This window comes from Drosophila bipectinata, chromosome 4 (genome assembly GCF_030179905.1).
Source record: "Drosophila bipectinata strain 14024-0381.07 chromosome 4, DbipHiC1v2, whole genome shotgun sequence".
NCBI lineage: Eukaryota > Metazoa > Arthropoda > Insecta > Diptera > Drosophilidae > Drosophila > Drosophila bipectinata.
Genome location: NC_091740.1, coordinates 6606362 through 6631455, shown reverse-complemented (window position 1 = coordinate 6631455; position 25094 = coordinate 6606362). Strand labels below are relative to the sequence as shown.

At 39.8% G+C, this 25094-nt stretch overlaps 1 protein-coding gene across 6 annotated transcripts in view; it reads left to right on the top strand.

The window, feature by feature from the left end:
• mGluR (metabotropic Glutamate Receptor) overlaps positions 1-19625 on the top strand; it is a 184751-nt gene extending 165126 nt beyond the window's left edge. For all 6 annotated transcript variants that reach the window (XM_043213555.2, XM_043213556.2, XM_043213557.2 and 3 more), the window contains one exon: positions 18987-19625. In XM_043213555.2, the coding sequence (XP_043069490.1) occupies positions 18987-19370 (384 nt within the window). In that variant the 3' untranslated portion in view covers positions 19371-19625. The remainder of the gene's footprint in view (positions 1-18986) is intronic.
• The last annotated feature ends 5469 nt before the right edge of the window (positions 19626-25094 follow it).

Sequence of the window (25094 nt, the reverse complement as noted above, 5' to 3'; positions counted from 1 at the left end):
TTATTATTATTATTTATTTTATTATTATTTATTTTTTATTTATTTATTTTTTAAAGTAAATTTTAGTCTCATGATTATTTTTATAATTTTTTTTATCATTTGTTTTATTATTTTTTAAAATATTTTTTACATTTACTTTATTATTATTGATTTTAATTTAATTCTATTACAATTGTTTGCATTCTATAAAAATAAATGACGCGTCGTATGACAAAAAGACGGACGGACTCCTTGGGAATTTTATTAACCGGACATAATTTTTAATTTTTTTCTTTAATACTACTACAATAAATAAAAAAAATCCTGACTCCATCGGCAGTGATCAAAAATACTATTTGTTCTGCTACTAAATCGGCGCATTGGAAACAGAAAAGACAAATTGAAATTTAAATTTGGAAGCCAAAACGTTTTTACGTTTTTAAGCCACACATTTTTTTTACACATACATGTAAAGAGTTCTAAAAATAGAATCGTAGTCATGTGCGTTCCTCCCTCACCAACAAGCTCGACGAAAAGGCTCTTGCCCTCGGACAAAATCTTGGATGCGAGGATTGATCCGACTCCTTAAAGGGTGACCGGACTTCACCCTGATGGCCTCCTCCTGATCGCTCATACGAGCTGTGAAAGCTGCCACTATTTCGTCCTTAGTGGTTAGGCCATCCAGGTCGCGGATCTCCAGGGTGGTCTCCGCGGTGAATGCCCGCCGCCTCGCCTAGCACCTGGAATAGCGTTTGCCGCAACGTTTGCCTCCTTGGCTGCCACTAGTTCCCGCAGGAGATCGCCTTTGGCCGTGCGCCTGATCTTTTTAACGCTTTGGCTGACCTCGTTTAGTTTACCATCTTGCCGGTGGGTGACTAGTTTAAGCACGTCTTCGTACGTGAAACCTGCATTACCCGTCGGAGCGGTTATGATGAGCACGTCTGGGCGGCTCTTATTGGACTGGCTTTGCTTTACGTTCTTTTTTCCAGAAAAAAATTGGAGGAAAAATTGGAGGTGGCTTCTCCAGTGGGCGCTTTGTCCTTGCTATTTTGCTATACGAGGCTCGCTTCGGTAAACTAGGACACGGTTTGCGAGTAAGTAAGATATGGGTGGTAGGGTGTATTTAATTATATTCGGTTATCCCACCCCCCGCAGTCAGTGGTGTCGTATGCGTGTTCGTGGTCGTTCCTGGCAGTGGTCGAGGGGGTTACTTCACCTTACGAGTTGTGTTATTTAGATCCCTGGCGGTGGCCGAGGGAGACTCCTTTGTGCAGGAATTATGGTGGAAGCACTTGCTCCGTTATCACGGCCCTTGAGGCTCGGGGACCAAATCAATAAAGTGAATTTACGATTTACGGCAATGCCGGAGTAATGAATTGAATACTTCTTTATTCACTGAAGCTCGAATACAAACTGAAACTTAAAGCTAACAAAATGTATCTCATAGCGGCCACTCAAATATGCCGGCTGTTCGCCGGCTATGCATGGCCATCCGGCCAGACGCTGTGTCAGCAGTTTGGCCAGAGCGAGCTCTTAAATAATCTGACTATGCAGTTGCGCGGTTCACTTCAACTACTCCCCCTTCAAGAACGAGGCCGCCATCGGTCGACCCTATTTGGGCAATCATCTCTTTTAGCTGGGCCGCAGTTCTTCGGGCCTCGGTGACTCGCCGATAGGTCAAGCCGATGCAAATCAAAGCGCAGCATATTGCTCCCGCTATGAATACCATCTGATATGATTGGTGGTAGTTGATCTTTCTCCTGAACTCCTGAATGTGTTCCAGATTACGTTTACTTAATCGGTGAAGGTACGGAAAACTGAGAACATTACCTTCCATAGTAACGTTCAGGGAACGTTCAGGGTTCAGGGGTTCTGGGCTGTGTCATGATTGACCAATCGGGTTTCGTTGAATATGGCACTTTCTGCAAAGCTGATGAGACACGTGCCCCTTATATGGGCACAGGTGCCTTTATCCACGCGAATTACAATCCCCTCATCGACGTAAGTAATGGGGTGTAAATGGCTTTGCTAGATTTCGCAATGCACCGTGCCTCCAACGTGAAGCTCTTGAGCACATGATCTTTTTCGCGCCAGGTGGCAAAATGTAGCCCCTGATGTCGAAGAGCCATTTTTTACCGTGTGGATGTCGCCGTCATATTCAGCAATCTCGTTATCTTCCAACGTGAGTATGGTGTCGTGATGCGACACCGGGGAAACGGTGATTTTGTTGCAGGCCGACTTGATTTTGTGAAACTCAATAATAAAGTGTTTGATTTTATCGGATTTTAAGATCTTAACGGAGGATACGGACAAAACATCTCTAATCGTACACCCTCTAGGTCTGCATGATCTAAGATGGTAGGGCTAACAAAATAAACCTTGTGCTACTGCCGGCATTAAACCATGCAGCTCCATTGCGATCATCCTATTTCGAGTTAAAAGCATCTCGAATAGTTGCCCTGTATCAATTTGGGACTTCTCAGCTGACCTCAGAAGTTGGTTGACGGTTGCGGAAATTTTATTAATTTGAATTTGTACTTTTTTGTTGATATTGTTTGCATTTATTAATTGAAATTCTTTAAATTTAATCCTTTCAAAGTCTTCCGCGTCCGGCGTTTCTGACATCACTCTTAACGCGGTCCCTAGGAAGTCTAAGCTTGTTGCTACCCTATGATGGATGCTCAACGAGTTGAGTAGGTCGCGTAGATGGGCGACATCAACTATCAAGAGTTTCGGCCATCAACGATGGGAATGAACTTAGCTTTAGAATAATCCGTGACGCGTGCCGATGTTGCGGTCAAAAGAAAAATCAGGGATATGGTTGTAAACCTGTAATTTGGATGTGCTGTAATTTTTGTTGAAATTGGGTAGCCCATCACCAAAACGTGATTAATTAATAATGGTAGCAAAAACGGTCGGGAAGCGTTTTCCCTGTTTCGGAGCATGTCCTGGGCGTGTTTAATAGTATCCTTTATTTGGAACTGTGGCTAATTATATTGTGTCTGAAGCACGTCGGCCGCCCTCTGTAATAATATTTAATATTAAGTTTATTCAGAAACAACAAATAAATATTATATTAATTTAATATTACCTAAAAACCATTCTTACAAAGGAAAAGAAATTGGGTAAGGAAGAAAGGAGGTAAAGAAAGTGGTCACACAATGACGGTGCATAAAAATCAGGTGAGAAAAAAACAAAAACAAAACTACGATAGAGCGTAGCACATACAAAAATATTTTTTGGTCTGCTCTGTTCTCGCTATAGATTTTTGGCTACGGCTACGAGAAGCACATATTTTTTTCTGCTATTACTATAGCTATAGCTTTGAACTTTTCCTAGCTCGGAGCAGTGCAGAGCAGACAATTTTCTTTTTTCTGCTTCGGCTCTGCTCCCGCTCTGGAAAAAAGTGAGAGCTGCAGCAAGGACAAAACGAAAAACTACGGGAGTAGCGTAGCTTATGGTAACACTGGTAATAAATATTAAGTCTTATCCTGTTCTCCACACAACTCAGTCGTTTTGATCTTAGCCTCCTCTATTCCCTCGGCCACTGGACTGTAACTCGGGCGCACGAATCTTGAAAGAAGACGTGCGCCTTATATAATTATATTTATATTTTGCTGTTTCTCCACCTTTATATCAGCTTTTGTTTTGGCTTTGATATAAACCGAAATATCAATCTCTGAATGATCAGGGGCAAGCCGAGAAACAAATATTATACCATATTATACCATGATATATGTTTCGATAGAAGAATCACCTATAAGGGTTTCCATGTCGTAGGTACGATGACTGCATCATCAGTCAGTACCGGTGGTCCGGACTGTGGAGTACCCTTTTGGGTGACGTTTAAGGAGGTTTCATTCACTAGGACCTGTGGTATCAGTTGAAGGGATGCCACGGAGGACATATCAGACAATTGCTCATTTTCCTTGAGAAATTCGGACGGCGAATTGTTCTCAGTTCTTGCCCTTGGGGTAGCTAGAGATATAAGCGGCTGCGTTAATGTCGGCTGAGCAGGCGATTCACAAACAGCGGCTTTCTTACGCTTATGGGACTCAGTTAGCAGCTGAAGCCCACTAAACTGAGTGTCAAGCGCACAGAGCTGGTCATTGATTTTACGAAAACCAGTGATCAAACTCGTTAAATCCATTCTTAGTCTGTCTCATGAACGACCTCATTTCATCTTGGACAGAACGACAATTATCACAAAAATAATGTAGAACAGACCTACGGGAAATGTCATTCGAAATTGAGGCAGTGAATCCAGCACACTTTGCGTGTACGACGTTTTCACATAGCCAGCAATGGATGGTAGGCTGGGATGAGGAGATTCTCTTGACTTCAACACATTGAGACATCATTGAGCAGACCACAGCAAAGAAAAATTTCAGAAATAGAGATAAGACCTCTATTGCACACGGAAGAAAAAAATAAAAGCAGAAGAAGCAACCCTGAGCTATGGAATAGAATTTTAGCAAATTAGTATTTCGCCTCCAAAAATACCGAAGCACACGCGAGGCAATGCGGCTTAAGTTAGAAATGAAATCAAAAAATTTGATTCACAAGCAAGTAAAAACCGGTTTATCAATATTTATTATAAACACAGTGCGCACAAAAAATCACCACCGTGAGGAAGAGGAGGAAGAGGAAGAGAGAGAACCCCTTTTACCAAAATTCCTTTCAAGCTGAAAAATTTTGACAAATCTGCCAGTCAGGTTCCGGTGTTTACTTTTCGAAGTGAATTTTGAAAAATTCCCACTCGATTTCCTTCCTTTCAATTCCATGGTTCCACTTTACTTACGCGTGTGTCCACTGTTAGTAGACGTAGTCAAATTTACCAACAAAGCTAGAAGTAACCAACCAGGTTCTTCGAGCATTTACATCAGGGTAATTTTTTCGACTAGCATTCCAGTAGCATTCTAGCATTCCAAATCAATGCTTGCTTTAAATCAGTAGTCGGCACGGCCCTATCCCCTAAATTTCTCTGCCCGAGCACAATTTCTCTGCCCACAGTATAAATGTGTGAAACGGCATGCTCACAGCCTACTTTCTGCTATTCGTTACTAATACGAATGCGTTAAAATCAGGGACTGCAAATAAGACTTATGAGTTCAAAAAAATTGAACGTCAAAAAAGCCTTTGTGGGTAGTGGGAAAAGGGCACATATACCATTTTTATACCCTTGCAGAGGGTATTATAATTTTGTCCAAAAGTGTGCAACGCAGTGAAGGAGACATCTCCGACCCTATAAAGTATATATATTCTTGATCAGGATCACCTCCTGAGTTGATATGAGCATGTCCGTCTGTCCGTCTGTCCGTCTGTCTGTTTCTACGCGAACTAGTCTCTCAGTTTTAAAGCTATCGACTTGAAACTTTGCACACACCCTTCTTTCCTTTGCACGCAGTATATAAGTCTATAAGGCCGGGATCGGCCGACTATATCCTATAGCTGCCATATAACTGAACGATCGGAAATGACCCAACTTTCGTGTTTTTAAAGATAGAAAGCTGGAATTTAGTACAGACTCTATTTTTGGTTAGTTGATCCAACTTACCAAATTTCATTAGGATCGGCCGACTATATCCTATAGCTGCCATATAACTGAACGATCGGAAATGACCCAACTTTCGTGTTTTTGAAGATAGAAAGCTGGAACTTGGTACACATTCTATTTTTAGTCAGTTAATCCGATCTACCAAATTTCATAACGATCGGTTGACTATATCTTATAGCTGACATATAACTGTACGATCGGAAATGGTTTTTGGTAGAAATATGAACTTTCATATTTTTGAAGATAGAAGCTTGGCACTTTTTTTTAGATTTTTTATTGTAATTAATTGGTTTTATTATGATGTAATCATAAGGATCGGCCAACTATATCCGATGTTTGCGATATATATCCGGTTTTAGTTGCAAGGGTATATCAACTTCGGCTCCGCCCGAAGTTAGCTTTGCTTTCTTGTTTAACGGTGAATCCAGAAAAACAATAAACTTTTATTTCAATTTCTATTGCTAAAATTGAAATATAACTCTTATTTTCAATTTTTATAATAATAATTAAGAATAAGAATTATTTTTCAATTTTTATAAAAAAAATAAAAATAAAAATTTTGATTCAATTTTTATTAAAAAAATTGAAAATAAGTGTTACGATTCAATTTTTATTATAAAAATTGAAAATAAAAATTGAATGCGAATAACTTCTGAACCGAGTGGACTATTAAAAAACCGCGTACATTTTTATGATCTGTGGCGCAGTACCTTTCAAATGATGTATCGAATGTCTTAAAGGACATAATCAAGGATTTCTCAATTATTCAATTTATTTAGTTATATTTCTAGTGTGGGTCAACAGGGGTATATTGGGAATCAATGTCCAACACTATCGAGACCACCGCATTGAAGTAAAGACGCTTGGCGTGATTGCGCTCCATGAAGCATGAAAATTGAAAATGTGCTGAACGAGTTTTTAATAAACAAGAAGGAAAGCTAACTTCGGTCGGAGCCGAAGTTGATATACCCTTGCAGTTAAAACCGGATATATATCGCAAACATCGGATATAGTTGGCCGATCCTAATGAAATTTGGTAGGTTAGATGAACTGACCAAACCAAAACTAGAATCTGTACCAAGTTCCAGCTTTCTATCTTCAAAAACACAAAAGTTGGGTCATTTCCGATCCTTCAGTTATATGGCAGCTATAGGATATAGTCGACCGATCCCGGTCGTTCCGACCTAGATACTGCGTGCAAAAAAAAGAAGGGTGTGTGCAAAGTTTCAAGTCGTTAGCTTTAAAACTGAGAGACTAGTTCGCGTAGAAACAGACAGACAGACAGACGGACAGACGGACAGAAAGACAGACGGACTGACGGACAGACGGACATGCTCATATCAACTCAGGAGGTGATCCTGATCAAGGATATATATACTTTATAGGGTCGGAGATGTCTCCTTCACTGCGTTGCACACTTTTGGACAAAATTATAATACCCTCTGCAAGGGTATAATTATGGATACATCCCCCAACCTCTACTGGATGTGCCAACAAGGTGGATCTCAACGTACACTATGTTGAAAAACGTATGCGTATATAAGGAGTTTTCAAAAGAAAATCTAAGTGAAACATTGCAGTTAACGGAATCAAATTGGGAGGAAATTAACTTGCTGTTGGCGGCACTAGAACCTATTTTTATAGCCACTCAAAAATTGCAAAGCGAACAATTATATTTCGGCGATTTTTATAAGCTTTGGCTTGAAACGAATTTAATACAACAAATATTTCAATATAATCGAAATAATTTTAAGAAACTCGGTGTGTACTTTTACATGGTTGGCCCACACTTGAAAATTTCTAGTAGAAATATAACTAAATAAATTGAATAATTGAGGATTCCATGATTATAACATTTTTGAACCTGTTTTTTTAATAAAGAGTAATATTGTCATTGCAGATGCCATTATTAGAAATTTTTCTTCACATAATTCACATAATCGAGTCTTCCTTTTGTAATGAACACTGTTATTTATGGAATTATTAAGGAATCCTTGATTATGTCCTTTAAGGACATTCGATACATCATTTGAAAGGTACTGCGCCACAGATCATAAAAATGTAAGCGGTTTCTTAATAGTCCACTCGGTTCAGAAGTTATTCGCATTCAATTTTTATTTTCAATTTTTATAATAAAAATTGAATCGTAACACTTATTTTCAATTTTTTTAATAAAAATTGAGTCATAATTTTTATTTTTATTTTTTTTTTATAAAAATTGAAAAATAATTCTTATTCTTAATTATTATTATCAAAATTGAAAATAAGAGTTATATTTCAATTTTTGCCATAAAAATCAACAAATAATTTTTATTTTATAATTTTGATTTTAAAAATTATAACAATTACGGTCCCTGGTTAAAATCATATCAATGTATTGTGGTGCCTGTGCTTTTAATGTATGTATGGGGGTGCCTAAAGCAGTGGTTTTAAATCATCACGTAGAAGAATTGATAGAAGTAAAAGAATTGGCCAATCACCCCAAACACCAAACATTGGCCAACCAGGTTCTTCGAGCATTAACATCAGAGTAATTTCTTCGACTAGCATTCAAGTATGAGCGTCATGTTGATGAAATCAATCAATCATTGATCAATCAATCATCACCACTTTGACGTAATGTTGGCAAGTGATGATGAACATTCCAGTTAAAAAACTTTAAATATATTACATTAAAAGATACAATAGTTGTTGCCAGGGAATAAAAATGTTTCGATGCAATTTGTGAAACCAACGAAATTGTGAATTATCCATTTGAACTTTTAAATTCAACGGATTTGGAAAAATTGAAAAATGTCATTGAAACCATCATTTAGAATGGCAAGTTTCGAAGCAAAAATGAATTCAATTCAATTCAAACGCACTAAATTTTTATTTAGATTGGTTTCACCAGACATAGTCAATATGTGAGTTAGACTTGAAAACCCCGTGTTTTACTTACGGACAACAATATGTGGTATTTTCTCGCGTGGGAAAACCATCCAGCTTAATTGTGCTGGCTAAAGATGGACTAACCAAGAATATTGTTCACTCCATTGCGCTGAGGGATTAATCTTTCTTTTTTCCAACTCTTATAATTGTTAAATGTTTGTTGTAATTTAAAACTAGAAAAAAGGGAAAAACAACGTTTGCCGGGTTAGCTAGTGTTTGTCTAAAAACCTACCGCATATTGACCGCATATAGAACATTTTACATTCTTCGGCTATATATAGTTTTCTCGCAGACGCTTAGGCTTGCGGCTAGCCATAAAATAATTTCGTAACCAAAAATGATACCTAGGTTTCACCTCGCCAGATGTTTCATCATCGCCAGATGTATTAGCCTTTTTTCTGTATAAATAAATCGTTAATCTTAAATTTTCATTTCATTGATAATTGTCGGGTCAGGCAGCAGCATTAATAATGTCAATGTAATGTTTAGTGTCATGTTTATTTATTAGGCGTTAGTATGTACAAGTAGCTTAGTTGATCGCCAGCCGACTTTCTCTCGGCCGCTCGATTCACTAGCTTTCTTTGGAGAGTTTTAACTCCGCAAATGTCTAGGTCGGGCCGCCCCCTCCATTATCGAGAGCTTAGCTTAGCAGTGACTAGTCGGGCCCTCTCTGTACTTATTGAGTCTCGGCATGCACCATAAGCTGATCTGCATATCTGGTTCATCTGCATGCAGAGAATAAACATTTTTTATAACGCTTGCAATTATACACAATTTAACTTTTTTATTTACGGTCATGGAAAAATCTCAATGACCAAACAATAATAATACAAAAACCATTAATGTAATCAATGCTGAAGTTGAAATACTGCTTATTGGGTTGATATAAATCGTACATATCGGATTTTGTTGGCGTATATAAATTTTATTATAAAATCTGTTTTTTTTTTTTTAAATGTGGATAAAAGTTACAATCCTATCTTCAAAACTACCAGAAATGGGTCGATTCAGATCTTTCACTTATACAATATTTTCGAGTCAGACAGCAACTGCTGTTTTAGTGTAAAGTTTATTTATTAGGCTTAAGTATGATATGTACAAATTGCAGTTGGTAGCAATCAGACTCTCTCTCGGCCACTCGACTTCAACAAATAAATTAGTTCGACTTTTATTTTGGAGCGGATTGTCCCACAGAAGGCTGTGATCATACTGAATTGCCATCTTGTTAAGGGATTATCTACAGTCTGAAACTGTTTTTGAGTAGCTGATTAATTTAATAGACGCGTGGCTGTCGCTGTATATATTAATTTGAAAAAAAATCGAAAATGTTGAAAGATTTAAGATGCTTTAGTGCTTCCCTTTATGGGTAGTCTAAAGGAGGCTCTGATGTCCAGTTTTCTTCCTAATTTGTTTTCTAATTTTAAGCCATCTGTGCAACTGTTGTCTGAGCATCCCATTCCTCCCTTTCGGAAATGGTAGTGCTGAAAGTATTTTTTATGTGTTCCAGTAGCCTGTTCTGGTGTATGTCTCTTAGCTTGACTTACGCCACTTTTTCCTGCTATATACCAGCTAGTTCTGAATTTGGTAGGTTTAGTATGGCGTTAAGGGCTGCGTTTGGAGTGGTTCTGAGAACGCCACTGATGCATAGTGCTGCCGATCTCTGCATTTTTTTCAACTTCATTAAGGTGGTTTTCTTTTTGAAGGCAGGCGTTACCAGGACCCCGAATAGTAGTATGGGATAATAATGGCAGTGTATATCTAGTAGAGGTCTGCAGGAATACAATCTTATTGCCTCAGCCATAGAATACATCCGAATGGAGTAGAATTAATGAGTGCAAGAGACACAACGAATTGAGTGAGAGGGAGTGAGAGAGCATTGTAACTCATGGGCATTCTGTAGCTTTGAAACAGAGTGAGTTGGGGTGGGTAGTAAAAAGAGTGCTTTTGGAATGAGGAATGCAGCCGAATGTCTCGAATGGTTTTTAACACACTCTATGCATTCATTTATTTTCTTCTGTTGCGCAAAACGCTTCTTTAATACTTCTTTAATAATGACCGAAAGGTGAATTATGATAAAAATGTTTTTTACTTATGGTTATAACTGTTATTATTATTTTCTTAGTGTTTTTTGTTTAGTTTTCTTAAATTTTTCCAAATTAAATTATTTTGCAAATTTTTTTAGCGGCAAAATTGTGCTGGAAAGTTATTTATTAAAAAATATTGAAAATATTTTTACATTTATATAAGTAAAATATGTAAAATAAAATATACAGCTTAATAATGAATATTTTTGAAAACAAAACAATGACTTACTTCAACTTTTGAATTATTTTTTTATCAGCGTCTAAAAAAACAGGCAAATATGCATAGTTGTATCGTACATTCTAGAACGCATTCGAAACAATTCGAATGCGAACTGTAACTCTAACTCATTCAATTCGGTTTTCATCCCCCAAATGTTGTGCGAGTGAGACCTACACAGTCGCACTCACTCATTCATTAATTTTCGTCTCAGCATTCTATCTCACTCAATTCATTTTCAAGGTTGTGCATTTGAATGTCGTTTTTTAGCTATTCATGCAGACCTCTAATATCTAGTACACAATGCCCCATTTTATGCACCTATTGCTTTTTTTGAATATATAAAAAGCTTTGGCGGCTTTTATCGACGTTTTTATACCCTTGCAGAGGGTATTATAATTTTGTCCAAAAGTGTGCAACGCAGTGAAGGAGACATCTCCGACCCTATAAAGTATATATATTCTTGATCAGGATCACCTCCTGAGTTGATATGAGCATGTCCGTCTGTCCGTCTGTCCGTCTGTCCGTCTGTCCGTCTGTCTGTCTGTCTGTTTCTACGCGAACTAGTCTCTCAGTTTTAAAGCTATCGACTTGAAACTTTGCACACACCCTTCTTTCCTTTGCACGCAGTATATAAGTCGGAACGGCCCGGATCGGCCGACTATATCCTATAGCTGCCATATAACTGATTGATCGGAAATGGTATAACTTCGGTGTTTTTAGAGTTAGAGAGTTCAAATTTGATATGAGAGCTATTTTTGGCAAAATAATATGACATGCCAAATTTCATAAGGATCGGCCGACTATATCCTATAGCTGCCATATAACTGAACGATCGGAAATGACCCAACTTTCGTGTTTTTGAAGATAGAAAGCTGGAACTTAGTACAGATTTAATTCTTGGTCAGTTGATCCAACCTACCAAATTTCATTAGGATCGGCCGACTATATCCCATAGCTGCCATATAACTGAACGATCGGAAATGGTATTTGGTAGAAATATCAACTTTCGTATTTTTGAAGATAGAAGTTTGGGACTTTTTTTTAGATTTTGTATTGTAATAAATTGGATTATATATTCCTATTCCCATAAGGATCGGCCAACTATATCCGATGTTTGCGATATATATCCGGTTTTAACTGCAAGGGTATATAAACTTCGGCTCCGCCCGAAGTTAGCTTTCCTTTCTTGTTCTATGTTAAGATTGCAGTTTAGCTTCCTATCTATTACCACCCTTAAATAATTTGCGCTGTCGCTAAAGGAGAGCCTTTAGTTGTTTAGTTTAAATGGGGTGAGTGGTGCAATTTTAAGCCTTCTGCTGAAGAGGACTAACTCTTTTTTACTTTGTGCTTTGATTCGCTTTTTTAGTTTTGTTTTGGGGCATGCACTTCTCAACTGCTGCGCCAGAGTTTTCAAGATTTCTGCGGCTTGGGGATAGTCTTGTGTCTAGTCTATAATACTGTTCGAAAGAAATTGTGAATATTAAAACCAGTTTGTTTTCCCAGGGTTTTGGAAAATGCAATAGTGATTTACTCGCAAGTTCCAATTAGTTTTACAACTAAATAATTCTTTTTTGTTTTTTTACTCAAAGATATATACCTACTTGGGTATTTACCCAAGTAGATATTTACCCAAGTAGGTAAATATCTTTGAGTAATTTTTTTTCATATGAATTTTAAATAGTTTCCGTTACTCGAAATAAAGTTAATGGTGTAGTTGTATGATTGGAAAATTAATAAACAATAGATATTTTGTTAGGGTTCTAAGCTTTTTTAAAGGTTGGTTGTTACCTGAACATACTCATTACTGTATAGGCTGTTACAAGAAATTTTTGTTTTCTGCTACTTCTTGCTACTTTAGAAAATATAACTATTTGAAGCAGTGCGCCCGCGTCAATGTTGACAGGTCCCAATTTGTTGCTACACGCCGACAACGCGTGCACAACATACGGATTTCTCCCTAAAAAATTCGCAAATTTGATCAATTTTCTAATTAAAACAATAAAGGAAAGCTAAAACAATAAGAAGCTAAAGTTTATATACCCTTGCAGTTAAAACCGGATATATATCGCAAACATCGGATACAGTTGGCCGATCCTTATGATTAGATCATAATAAAACCAATTAACTAGAATACAAAATCTAAAAAAAGTCCCAAGCTTCTATCTTCAAAAATACGAAAGTTAATATTTCTACCAAATAAGCTATAAGATATAGTCGGCCGATCGTTATAAAATTTGGCATGTCGTATTATTTTGCTAAAAATAGCCCTCATGTAAAATTTGAACTCTGTAATTCTAAAAACACCGAAGTTATACCATTTCCGATCAATCAGTTATACGGCAGCTATAGGATAGAATCGGCCGATTCCGGTCATTCCGACTTATATACTGCGTGCAAAGGAAAGAAGGGTGTGTGCAAAGTTTAAAGTCGATAGCTTTAAAACTGAGAGACTAGTTTGCGTATAAACAGACAGACGGACAGACAGACGCACATGCTCATATCAACTCAGGAGGTGATCCTGATCAAGAATATTTATACTTTATGGGGTCGGAGATGTCTCCTTCACTGCGTTGCACACTTTTGACCAAAATTGTAATACACTCTGCATGGGTATAATAAATTAAATCAAATGAGTCAAACTTAAAATATTATCTTCTGACAAAAATTTGCTGAAAACTTTCAAAACTGAATTTTTGGCGCGAGCCTGGGAGGAAGCATTTGGCGCGAAGCTAGGAGGAAGCATTTGGTGGGCCGGGGAATCACATGTTTTTATGAGTTCCTATGAGATCGGAATTTGTTTCGTGTATAAATCGGACTTGAATCCGAGATAATTTTTCTTTCAGAAATGTCTTCTTATTCATTATGTATTACAAGAAAATAACTTTTAAATATAATGTCCAGTTCTGGCGAGAAGAGTTTCGAGAAACAATACATGTCTTTGGTAAGAGACATACAAAAACGAACAAGTGGTCATGTCAAGGATATTCAAAATAAATTGAGTAGTTTTAACTTCCAGTATAAGTCCAGATGGTGCAAACCGAGTAGAATAAAAGAAAAATTCGAAAAATATAATATAATCAATTACCATACTTTGATACTTTTGAATGAAGTGAATCATGTTCTACCACAGAGTTGGTTTACGCAATTTCTATAAATTTACAAGCTGAAGGTCATGTGCATGCTTCAACACTTATAAAAGATATTTCTGACCATCCAGAACGTGCTAAGTGTTATGAAAAAGCTTATGAGAAATTTCTAAAACCACAACAGCAACTGTCTCCTGAAGATGCATTGTCTGTCCTGATAGAAGCTAAACTATCGCGCGAGCAGTATGATGTGATAAGAAGAAATGATCCTAAAAAATTCCCTTCATATAAATCAATTCAAGGAGCTAAAAAACTTTGCTATCAATAGATATTATTATAACTAAAACTGGCGCTCCAGTAAAACTGCAATCTCTGTTAGACCATACTATTATTAGATTATGTCAAACATTGATAGCTGTCATAAATACCCTATAGAAATGTGTCTAATCTCTGATTTTTTTTTTTTTAACCTTGCTTTTCTTTTTTTAACCTTCTCTTTGCGAGACTAACAAGAGGTGTATCAAATTTTATATTTTTAACTTAACTAACAGTCATATTGACTGATACGGAGTTAGACGGCCCTAAAAATCGATTGCTGGGTTGGGAGGTCGTTGCGTCTAAGGCGGGATACGCTAGAAACCCGAGTCAATCCCCGATCGAGAAAATTTGGGTGCGAAGACAGTTTTTCTTTGTATGACTCTTTTTGCTTCTGGATTTCATCTTTCACTGTGAGGATGCCCAGATCCCGGTGGATGTTTTCGTTGCGAACATACTAAGGTGCCCCTGTGATAGTTCTCAAGATTTTTGATTGTGCGCGCTGTATGATGTATATGTTGCTGCTGCTCTCGTTCCCCCACAGCTGGGAGCCATACGTCCAGATTAGCTTTAAGACTGAATTGTACAGTAGTAACTTGGAGTCCAGGCACAATGGCGATCGTGAGCTTATGATCCAGTGGAGGCTGCTGGCTTTCAGTTTTAGGTGCACCTTTTTGCATTCGATGTGCTTACGCCAGGTAAGTCGTCTATCAAGGTGGACGCCAGGGTACGTTACTTCGTTAGCTTGAGGGATCTGCATACCGTTTACTACGTTGCGGTACATTGAGTTGCAGTGGTTGTCGCTGGGATTGCAGAAATTGTAGCACTGCTAGTTGTTGTTGCGAAATTTGTTTCCGATATTGGAAGGGGGGTTTTACACTGCGAACTCCATGACGCGGGAGTGGCGTCATGGAGCAGAGCGGGTGAGCAAGTCCGTGCCCTTTGAGTTTCAGCGGTCAGTAAAGCCGGATTGCTCTTAATCGCCGATTTTTTCACTTCGGTATCGCGGGTTGAAAAACAAGAGTAGAAGCCGTTTCTTTGGTTCACCGAACTTCTACGCTCGTTCTTTTGATCGTTGCTCAATGAGCTCATTGCGTTGCACTTATTTTTCTTAAACAATGCACTAGTTTTGGTTTAGCACATCACAACTGTTATAAAAAGCTTGTCTATTGCTTTTAATAAATTGTAGTTCAGCGTCTTTTCGCTTATATTGGTGTACCCCAGTTTTTTGATTAGCTGTATTATGGTGCAGTTTTTCCGGAGCTCGGACAAAGCATGTCCGCTCAGTTTGGTAGTTCGATGGTTATGATGGTGTCTAATCTCTGAGTGGGGATTTGATGGATCCTCGGGACACAGCTCTTATAAACTAGCGTTTCAAGACTCTGAAGCTAACGATTCAGCTGTATTTATCTTTTGTCTTGTACTGCTTCGTTTGATGACTAAGGATGTTATCATATGGCATAACCCAAACCCTGCGTCAAAAGATATTGTAGACCAATAAGATTTGAATTTAAATTCATTGATGTGTCCATTCAGAAAAATCGTGAGATGGAAATCCAAATATCGAGTTTTCAAGAAAGCGTCATAAATAGCGGTTCAAAAACATTAAAAATTCGTCATAACCTAATTTTATCAATGGTGCAATGAAGGTGTGCAATGCCCTTACAGAAACAACTTCAACTATGAAATGCTTCTTGTGTGGTGAAATTTCACAGGATTTCCTTTCCTTTGCACGCAGTATAAAGCCGGAACGTCCGGGATCGGCCGACTATATCCTATACCTGCCATATCACTGATTGATCGGAAATGGTATAACTTCGGTGTTTTTAGAGTTAGAGAATTCAAATTTGACATGAGAGCTTTCAAATAAAATAATACGAAATGCAAAATTTTGTAAAGATCGGCCGACTATATCCTATAGCTGCCATATAACTCAACGTTCGGAAATGACCCAACTTTCGTGTTTTTGAAGATAGAAAGCTGGAACTTGGTACAGATTATATTTTTGGTCAGTTTATCCGACCTACCAAATTTCATAACGATCGGCTGACTATATCTTATAGCTGCAATATAACTGAACGATCGGAAATGGTTTTTGGTAGAAATACCAACTTTGGTATGTTTGAAGATAGAAGTTTGGGACTTTTTAGATTTTGTATTGTAATAAATTGGATTATATATTCATATTCCCATAAGGATCGGCCAACTATATCCGATGTTTGCGATGTATATCCGGTTTTAACTGCAAGGGTATATAAACTTCGGCTCCGCGCGAAGCTAGCTTTCCTTTCTTGTTTTGGAAGTGAAATTACCACCATAATATTAATTTTTAGCCTAATCAGTTCAATTCCACCATTTTGAATTTATGGCTTTTGACTTCAGATTCGCGATCAGTGACCCAAAAAACGTAAGGATATTGAATTTCATCTCAATCGAAGTAAGCGTTTATTTAAAGGCTAATTAAAGGTTAATTTAAAGGTACCGCTTACGGCGCGGATACCCGCCAGCTGAACGGGGCTGTTAATTTGCAAGGAGAACCCCACGAGGAGTGTCCTACCATGGGCCCTTTGCTTCATTCACAGCTGATCTTCCAAGAAAGGCCGTTCGCTATCCGCAACCTGCGACCCTTTTGGTAGGGTCCTCGGATTCATTTCTCAAGCTCTTCGAACCGAATCACAGTGGGCGATTTGGTCTCGATAGCGGCGTTTAATTAATAACTTCTAAGCTAAAATCGGTCTTAAGTCGGTTTTTTTACTTTTCAATTTGTATGGTGCCATTAACAGTGCAGAACGGACCGATAGTTTTATGGAAAAGCAATAGTCTTTCTTCTACTCGATATAGTCGACCCATTAAGGTACTTTGCGAGAAAGAATCGGCAGATTTATCATTTTTCCATCAAAGTCATCAAACTTTTGACTGTGAACGCTGTGGGATAGACATAGTTTTCATTATATTACCGCTAAACTCTTCGTCGGCGTTTACCATTGAAACCAACTGTGCAGCACAGCGTTTTCCAGCTCTATGCAAGCTGAAGCTTGCAGCTACAAACAATGTATCTGATGGGACATCCTCAATTAGGTGTGAAAATTTGTTGACTTGCGTTTTTTTTTTGCAACAATCCATTCGCCAATCTCGCATTACTCTTCCATAGTATATTTCAGATAATTCACAACTGTACCAAATACAAAGTTTTCCATGACAACAAACTTCATGGTTGGGATGACTTCTGAGTGCCAAAAATAGATCCCTTTTTATACCCTTGCAGAGGGTATTATAATTTTGGTCAAAAGTGTGCAACGCAGTGAAGGAGACATCTCCGACCCTATAAAGTATATATATTCTTGGTCAGGATCACCTCCTGAGTTGATATAAGCATGTCCGTCTGTCCGTCTGTCCGTCTGTCTGTCCGTCTGTCTGTTTCTACGCAAACTAGTCTCTCAGTTTTAAAGCTATCGACTTGAAACTTTGTACACACCCTTCTTTCCTTTGCACGCAGTATATAAGTCGGAACGGCCGGGATCGGCCGATTATATCCTATAGCTGCCATATAACTGATTGATCGGAAATGGTATAACTTTGGTGTTTTTAAAGTTAGAGAGTTCAAATTTTAGGCAACATTTTAGGCAAATGACCCAACTTTCGTGTTTTTGATGATAGAAAGCTGGCACTTGGTACACATTCTATTTTTGGTCAGTTAATCCGATCTACCAAATTTCATAACGATCGGTTGACTATATCTTATAGCTGACATATAACTGTACGATCGGAAATGGTTTTTGGTAGAAATACCAACTTTGGTATTTTTGAAGATAGAAGCTTGAGACTTTTTTTAGATTTTGTATTGTAATAAATTGGATTATATATTCATATTCCCATAAGGATCGGCCAACTATATCCGATTTTTGCGATATATATCCGGTTTTAGCTGCAAGGGTATATCAACTTCGGCTCCGCCCGAAGTTAGCTTTGCTTTCTTGTTCATACTGACATTGTGCCTTAAAAGTACCATAGTTTGAAGGCCAGCAGGTAATAGCAGTTCATATTACACATTTCGAACGACACTAATTAAGGCTTTCGAATAATAAAAAAGTAAGACTGAATCCAATTGAATTCGGTAACTCAACGTAAGACAGGTGTACGCGAATCCAGGCTCGTTGCTAATATTCTGAATTACCCCTACGTTTTCTGAGCTACACATTTATAGACCGGTCACAAACATTGATTTTTTTTGCCAAAAATTTAATAAACTCAATACAAATTTTAAATTTTTGATGAAGCTCGTTGCAGTTTTTATGCGCCTTCCAATTAAAAAAACCAAAGGGTTTCAATCCCAATTGTTTAAATGAAAGCTTCAGGATATAGTCCGCCGCTCCCTATAACATGCGGTAGTTCAAATTAATTGGCCAAATGAAATGATGAATTCAAATGAATTGTAAAGAATACATTTTTTAGAAAACCACCACAGTTGCCGGCCGCTCCCAATAAGACCAAAAGAATATATTGAAGTTTACAATTACCCTGCTCCTGACAGCCGATTAACATAACATAAAATCCATAAATCCAAATACCAACTTTGGTATTTTTGAAGATAGAAGTTTGGGATTTTTTTCTAGATTTTTTATTGCAATAAATTGATTTTCGCATTCGTTTTATTATGATTATCGCATAAGAATCGCCCAACTATATCCGATGTTTGCAATAAATATCGAGTTTTAACTGCAAGGGTATATCAACTTCGGCTCCGCCCAAAGTTAGCTTTCCTTTCTTGTTTTGTGATCTTTTTAAAATACTTACAAAAATTTGTTACATTTCAGATTCAAATAACGACATTGTGCATTTCAATAAGTCTTAGTGCTTCCGTTGCTCTTGTATGCCTATATTCACCAAAGGTTTATATTCTTATTTTTCATCCGGACAAAAACGTGCGAAAGTTAACAATGAATAGCACCGTATATAGAAGATCGGCTGCAACTGGAGCACATTGTGGACCAAGTAGCTCTGGATATAGTCGCACACAAACACCTGGAACTGTCGCGCCTACAGGAATACAAACATCGGGTATAAGGCAATTACATAAAAGTGCAAGCCCAATTGAATTTTCATGCCAAGATGATATGGTTCAAAATCTCAGTGAAAAGAAAAGTGAAGAAAATCTTCCAGAAGAATGTGATTCTGTCGAACCAAATTGTAGGCAGTAACACATACACAGTCAATAAAATCTGTTAATTGATTAATTTTTACACAATCATGGAGGTTATGAAGTATGGTGTTTTTGTTACCAATAATATTAAACTTTAAGAAATTTCAGTTTTTATCAGTTTTAATATAATGGTTGTACATTATATACTACTATACTACTACTAGCATATTTACAAATTCTTGAACATGTATGCATGACCTTCATAAAAACTTACCGATTTGGCTTTGATATATATTAATTCTGAAAATTGTTAGTTTTGGGTCGCATTTTTTGGGTGGGTATGTATATAACTTAATATAAAATTAACATTTTTCAATGAAAAAAAGTTACTGGACTGTGTAAAATTATAATCCCAAACTTACATAAAAAAGTATGTACTATATGAATGTGGGAAGAATTGTGGCTACAACTGTCATATAACTGATAGATCGGAAATGCCATAACTTAGATGTTTTTAGATTTGGGATAATCTATGGATTTTGTATTTGGCATAATCATATGACAGCAGTAAATTTTTAATTTCAGAAGGATCGGCCAACTATATTCTATAGCTGCTATATAACTAAAAGATCTAAAATTACCCAAATTTCGTGTTTTTTTGAAGATAAAAGATTGGAACCTTCCAGAGACTTTATCTTTTTAGGTATATGGTATACCAACTCCGCCCGAAATTATGTTTTTTTCTTGTTTTTCATGTTTTATTAAAGTCTATTTAAGCTTTTATTGTAGCTTCTAGGAAAAACTTATTTGAGAAAGTTGAACATAAAATGCATATTAAAGAACCCCCGGGAACGAACGCACTTCACCTTTTTACATTATCGTTAACAACAATGTCAAACCAGAACTTGGCTAAACAACGTGCTCCTGTTACAGGGGTGTGTCTTAATGTTTATGGAGTCACTGCAAGAAAAATATTAGGACTGAAAAAAAATGCATCACCACACCATAAGTAACAATAAACATAGACGTAACGCATGTTTGTCATGTAAGTGGGCGATAATGCCCATAAAAATGCCCATTTTATAATTTTATTTGTTTATCTATCAAGAATGAGTTATACAAATTTTCCATTAGTTTGTATTGTCAATTACACAGTGAATTTACCATTCCAATTGTCGGGCTTCCAGTCGTCTTTAATTCGGGCAACTTAAACCTAACGTGGCAAACTTAACAGAAGTACCATTTATGACGTTTTAGTGTTCGTATATTTACTTATCACTATATGGTACATATACTTAAAACTATAAAAATGATAAAGACGCGAATTCTCAAAATGGTAGCCGTTAGTCAAGAGTGTATGTGTGGATTCCCAATGTACTCGCGTGAGTTATCGAGCTTGGTCGTGATAACATAAGCTGATGAGGGTTGCCACAGTACCCCCCTCCTAGAGCTCCAGTTGGGAAAGATACTTGGCTGGGAATCTGACTCGTCGTCCTGATCTTAATACTTGCTCGGTTGTCTGGGCAGTTGGCGCTGTCGTTTTCGTATTTAAAGATGTATGCTGGTTAAAGTCGATCGATGGAAATATGTTTGTCCTTTGTGAGGTCTTTGAGCGTAAAATATTTTTCGTGCCTTGAAAAATCCGCCCGGGACCCGTAATGCGATGCCATAAACCATTTCAGCTGGGCTCAACCCGATGTCGCTTTTGATTTTTGTACGTAGTCGAATTGTGTTGATTCGAATTGTCCGTGGATTCGATGTGTGATGTGGAGAGGGAACCGTACTGAACTAACCACCCCGAACCAAAATTAGTGCGCTGGCTACAGATTGTGCTGTGATGTCGACTAAGGGAACTGCTGCGGGCCATCTTGAGAAACGATCCTTCGATGAAGGCAGTGGGCCAACGATATCGATATTGATGTGTTCGAAACGGGCGTGGCGAATTGGTGTGACGTTGAATTTGGCTTTTTGACACGGGATGCAAGAGGGTACGATTTTAGCGACATCCTTCGCTATGCGGGGCCAAACGTAGTGTTTGCCGACCAACTTGTTCTTTGCTTTAACTCCTGGATGGCTCCGCGAATGCAGGGCTTGAACCGCGGTTTGGCGTAAGCATCTGGTCACGAACGGGCGTATCTGGTTATAGGCGACATGGCAATACAATTGCTTGTTTAAGCCTGAAAGGGACAATTTTGTTAGTGAGATGGCATTTTCGGCGTCAGAATTTTCTGTTCTCGTTTTCCTGTTCCAGTGCCATCTCGTCGAAGTCGATGTGTTTGATGGCGTCGATGTGTGAGAGAAGACCATCCACGTTGTTTTCTTCTCCAGAGAAATGCCGAATATAGGTACTGAGTTGGCTGATAAGACCCAGTTGGCGAGCGCGTCGTGGTGATGATTTCTCGCTATTTTGACTAAAGACGGTGATGTATGCCGTGGGCTTGTGGTCGGTGAAAATTATGAAGTTTCTGCATAGTGCGTACTCTCTATCGTGGGTGCTGTACTTCTTTTGCGTCGATGTGAATTTCTTGGAGAAAAAGCCCAGTGGTTGTGTCTGCCCTTTGATGATCGGATGTGCTACGGCACCCATGGCGTCGTCGGATGCATCGGTGGTTAGCGTTAATTGCGAGTTTGGTGCCATGAGCTACATACGTAGCGTTTGCAAGCTCGTTCTTGAAGGCGGTTAATGCGTGATCGGCTTCTGTAGACCAAAGTATCGGGGTTTTGTCATTCTTTTTATTGCCTTGCTGGGCATTTGGAGTATGTGTCGGTTTTCGGCTGCTCGTGGGATAAACGGCCGGTAGAAGTCGATCATACTCAGAAACTTTTTTAGGTCTTTTGCAACAATCGATTTTTTAAAGTGCCGAATAGCTTTCACTTTGGCTTCTCGAAGTTCACGGTGAGATGTTGTGAGGAGAGTTAGTCTCCCCACACGCTAAGACAGATAACCGGGGAGCCAAGGAGGGCCGAGGAGGTGCGAAAGCGGCGACAGGGCGTAAGCAGCACCGGCCAATCACTAGGCGGCCGCAGGAAATAGGCCAAGGACCAATACGAGCGGGGAGGGGCAGGGTTCCATCATCGAGTGGGAAGACGGGATCAACGTGGAACGTAACGGTTCCCGGAGCACCAGTGGACGAATGGAAAGGCAGTAAGGGCGGTGAGGGGCAGAGCTCCATCATCGAGTGGGAAGACGGAGTCAACGTGGAACGTAACGGTTCCCGAGGCAAAAGTGAGGACATGAGCACACCGCGCAGCCGTGTTCAGAATGTGTGCAAGACTAGTAGCAGCAAAGGAGCAAGGAGCAACGGGGGAGGCGAAGGAGGCCAGCGGCCTATTGCATAGTAATAGCAGGGGTCAGTGGCCGTCCGCACGGACGGCCGCCTGCCAGCAGGAAAGTGGCGTGATGTTGGAAGCAGGAGTAACGGCAGCCCGCCAACGGGGAAAGGGACGTGATCTGTGGAGCCAGAAGGATTAACGGGCGCTCCGATTCGCATATAAGGAGGCCCATTGGAGCAGATCAAGACGAGTCTTTTTAGGAAGCTTGTAGCGTTGAGTTGGAGGACCGCCTTTGGAGAGTCTGACATTCAAGCGTTGGAGCGTTTCTAAAAAGGGACTCGGTGTTTTAAGTTGAAGGACCGCCTCTGGAGAGTCCAACAGCCCAAAAACGAGCAGCAACAGAACGAACCAGACAAGAAAGGATCTGTACTGGGACAGTTCCTTGGAAAGACCTAGGCAACAGGAGACGAGTTGGACCAGTTCCTGGCCCCGGCAGGTAGCCTTGCAAGGAAGTGAGGAGAGGATAAGTCTGGCGCACGCCACACTGACTCCTGACTCACAACCGACAGGCGTGGTCCTGCAACGGAAAGGACAGGCCAAATCAGGAGCCCAAGCCCGGTTTGCTCCAAAAGACGCTAAGGACAGAACGGTCTGGACAGGCGACTTCCGACCCCGTCGGGACTGACAAGACTTCGGCAACTCCTGATTCAGACTCGCCGGTGCACAAAGCACGGCGTTTTCCTGGCGTAGCGGAAGCTACAGCCCGCGAACTCCCGAGCCCGGCGGTACAGCGCGTAGGCGCGGTATCACCGACAATTTAGTGGAGGCCTGTAAGTGCGCAGCCGAAGTCCAGAAAAGATCAATTCAAAGAGGTGGAAGGCTCGACGAAAGAACACCAAAGAGGAACCCCCGGCAACGAAAGCAGCGACAGAACAGCAACAACGGAGCAGACCATCAGGACGGCCAAAGGAGGCATCAAGTATCACGAGTATTCGAAGTGGGACCCGTTCTCGGGAACCAGGTTAAAATATCATTGTAAATAGAAGGAGCAGCAAATAACGAGGCTGCATAAAATAAAAGCTATTTGTATTATTTCTGGGCTCGGGCAATCGCGTCGAACTATAAATTCGGCGGAACTAACCGGCAGACTCTGTGAGTTAGCCGCGGCATATTGTGGCGAGCGGAAGCAGACAAAACAGTTCGTTACACCTGGCGCACAAACTACGTGATTGCGTTTGAGTCTAGATATAAAATAGCAGAGAAATGGGAAAGAATAACTGGATCTACACGCTCAAAAAGGAGAAACTGAGCGAGGTTTGCAGAGAACTCGGTCTACCAGCAGACGGGACGGTGGAAACCATGAGATCACTAGTGGCGAAGTGGGTCGACGAGTCCAAGGATGAGGAAGTACTGGCGTTGACTCACGGGCTCGAGGAAAGGTTTGGGCACATATCCACCCCCAGGCAGAGAGCGACCAGCGAGACCGAAAGATTTATAGATTTATACTTAGCGGTACCAGAGCCAAAAATAGGAAGGATAAAGTATGTCCCGGCCCCAGTGGATTACGCCAAAGTGGCCAGACAGGTGCGGTACTGGTCCTTTCGGTTCGACGGAACAGGAGTCCCGCTAGAGTTCCTCGACCGAGTGACGTGGTCCGCGAAAACCTATGGTTTGGACATAAACACGATCCCGAGGGCTATGCCAGAACTACTGCAGGGCAGGGCTCAAAGATGGTTCATCATGAACGACGAAGAATGGAAAACATGGGCTAGATTTAAGGCAAGCTTCGAAAACTTTTTCCTACCGAAAGGATATTTCGAGAAGTTGGCGAATCAAGTCCGTCAACGGAATCAGCGTCGTGGAGAACCATTCAAGGAATACATGGTGGACCTTCAATCCCTAATGAAGCCACTAGGGAAAACCACCAAGGAGGTAATCGAGAGGCTCGTCGAAAATTGCATGCCAAGGATGAAAATGTTTATAAGACCATACGCATGCGCATCCTTGGAGGAGGTGATGGGCCTGGCAGAAGTGTTCGAGGAGTTGGCGCAGGAAGAAGAAGCTTTTAATAGGCAAGTTGCCACGGAACAACGATGGAGCCACAGTCAACCGACCGTAGAGAGGCGGCAAAAAGAAGAACCGCAGCATGCCGAGGCAGCGGGGTACCAAAGAAATCAATCAAAACACCCAATGGACACCAAGGTGGCAGAAAGAAGAACTGCGCCAAGGCCCGCCAGAGCGACAGAAAAACACAGGTCAAGGTTGGACGCCAAGATGGCAGCCCGAGACCCTTCACAGGGCGGATCAACAACGACCAGATCGGTAATGGTCAGCAGGGCCAAGGCATGGTCCTGTCGAGAACCCGGCTCAAGCATGCAACAGATGCGGTGGCATGGGCCATTGGGCTAGCGGGTGCAGGAATCCAAGGTTGTTGTTCTACCAGATGTGTGGCGCGTCAGGAGTAAGGAGCACAGAATGCTGCCAGAGGTCGGGAAACGTGCAGCGGTCT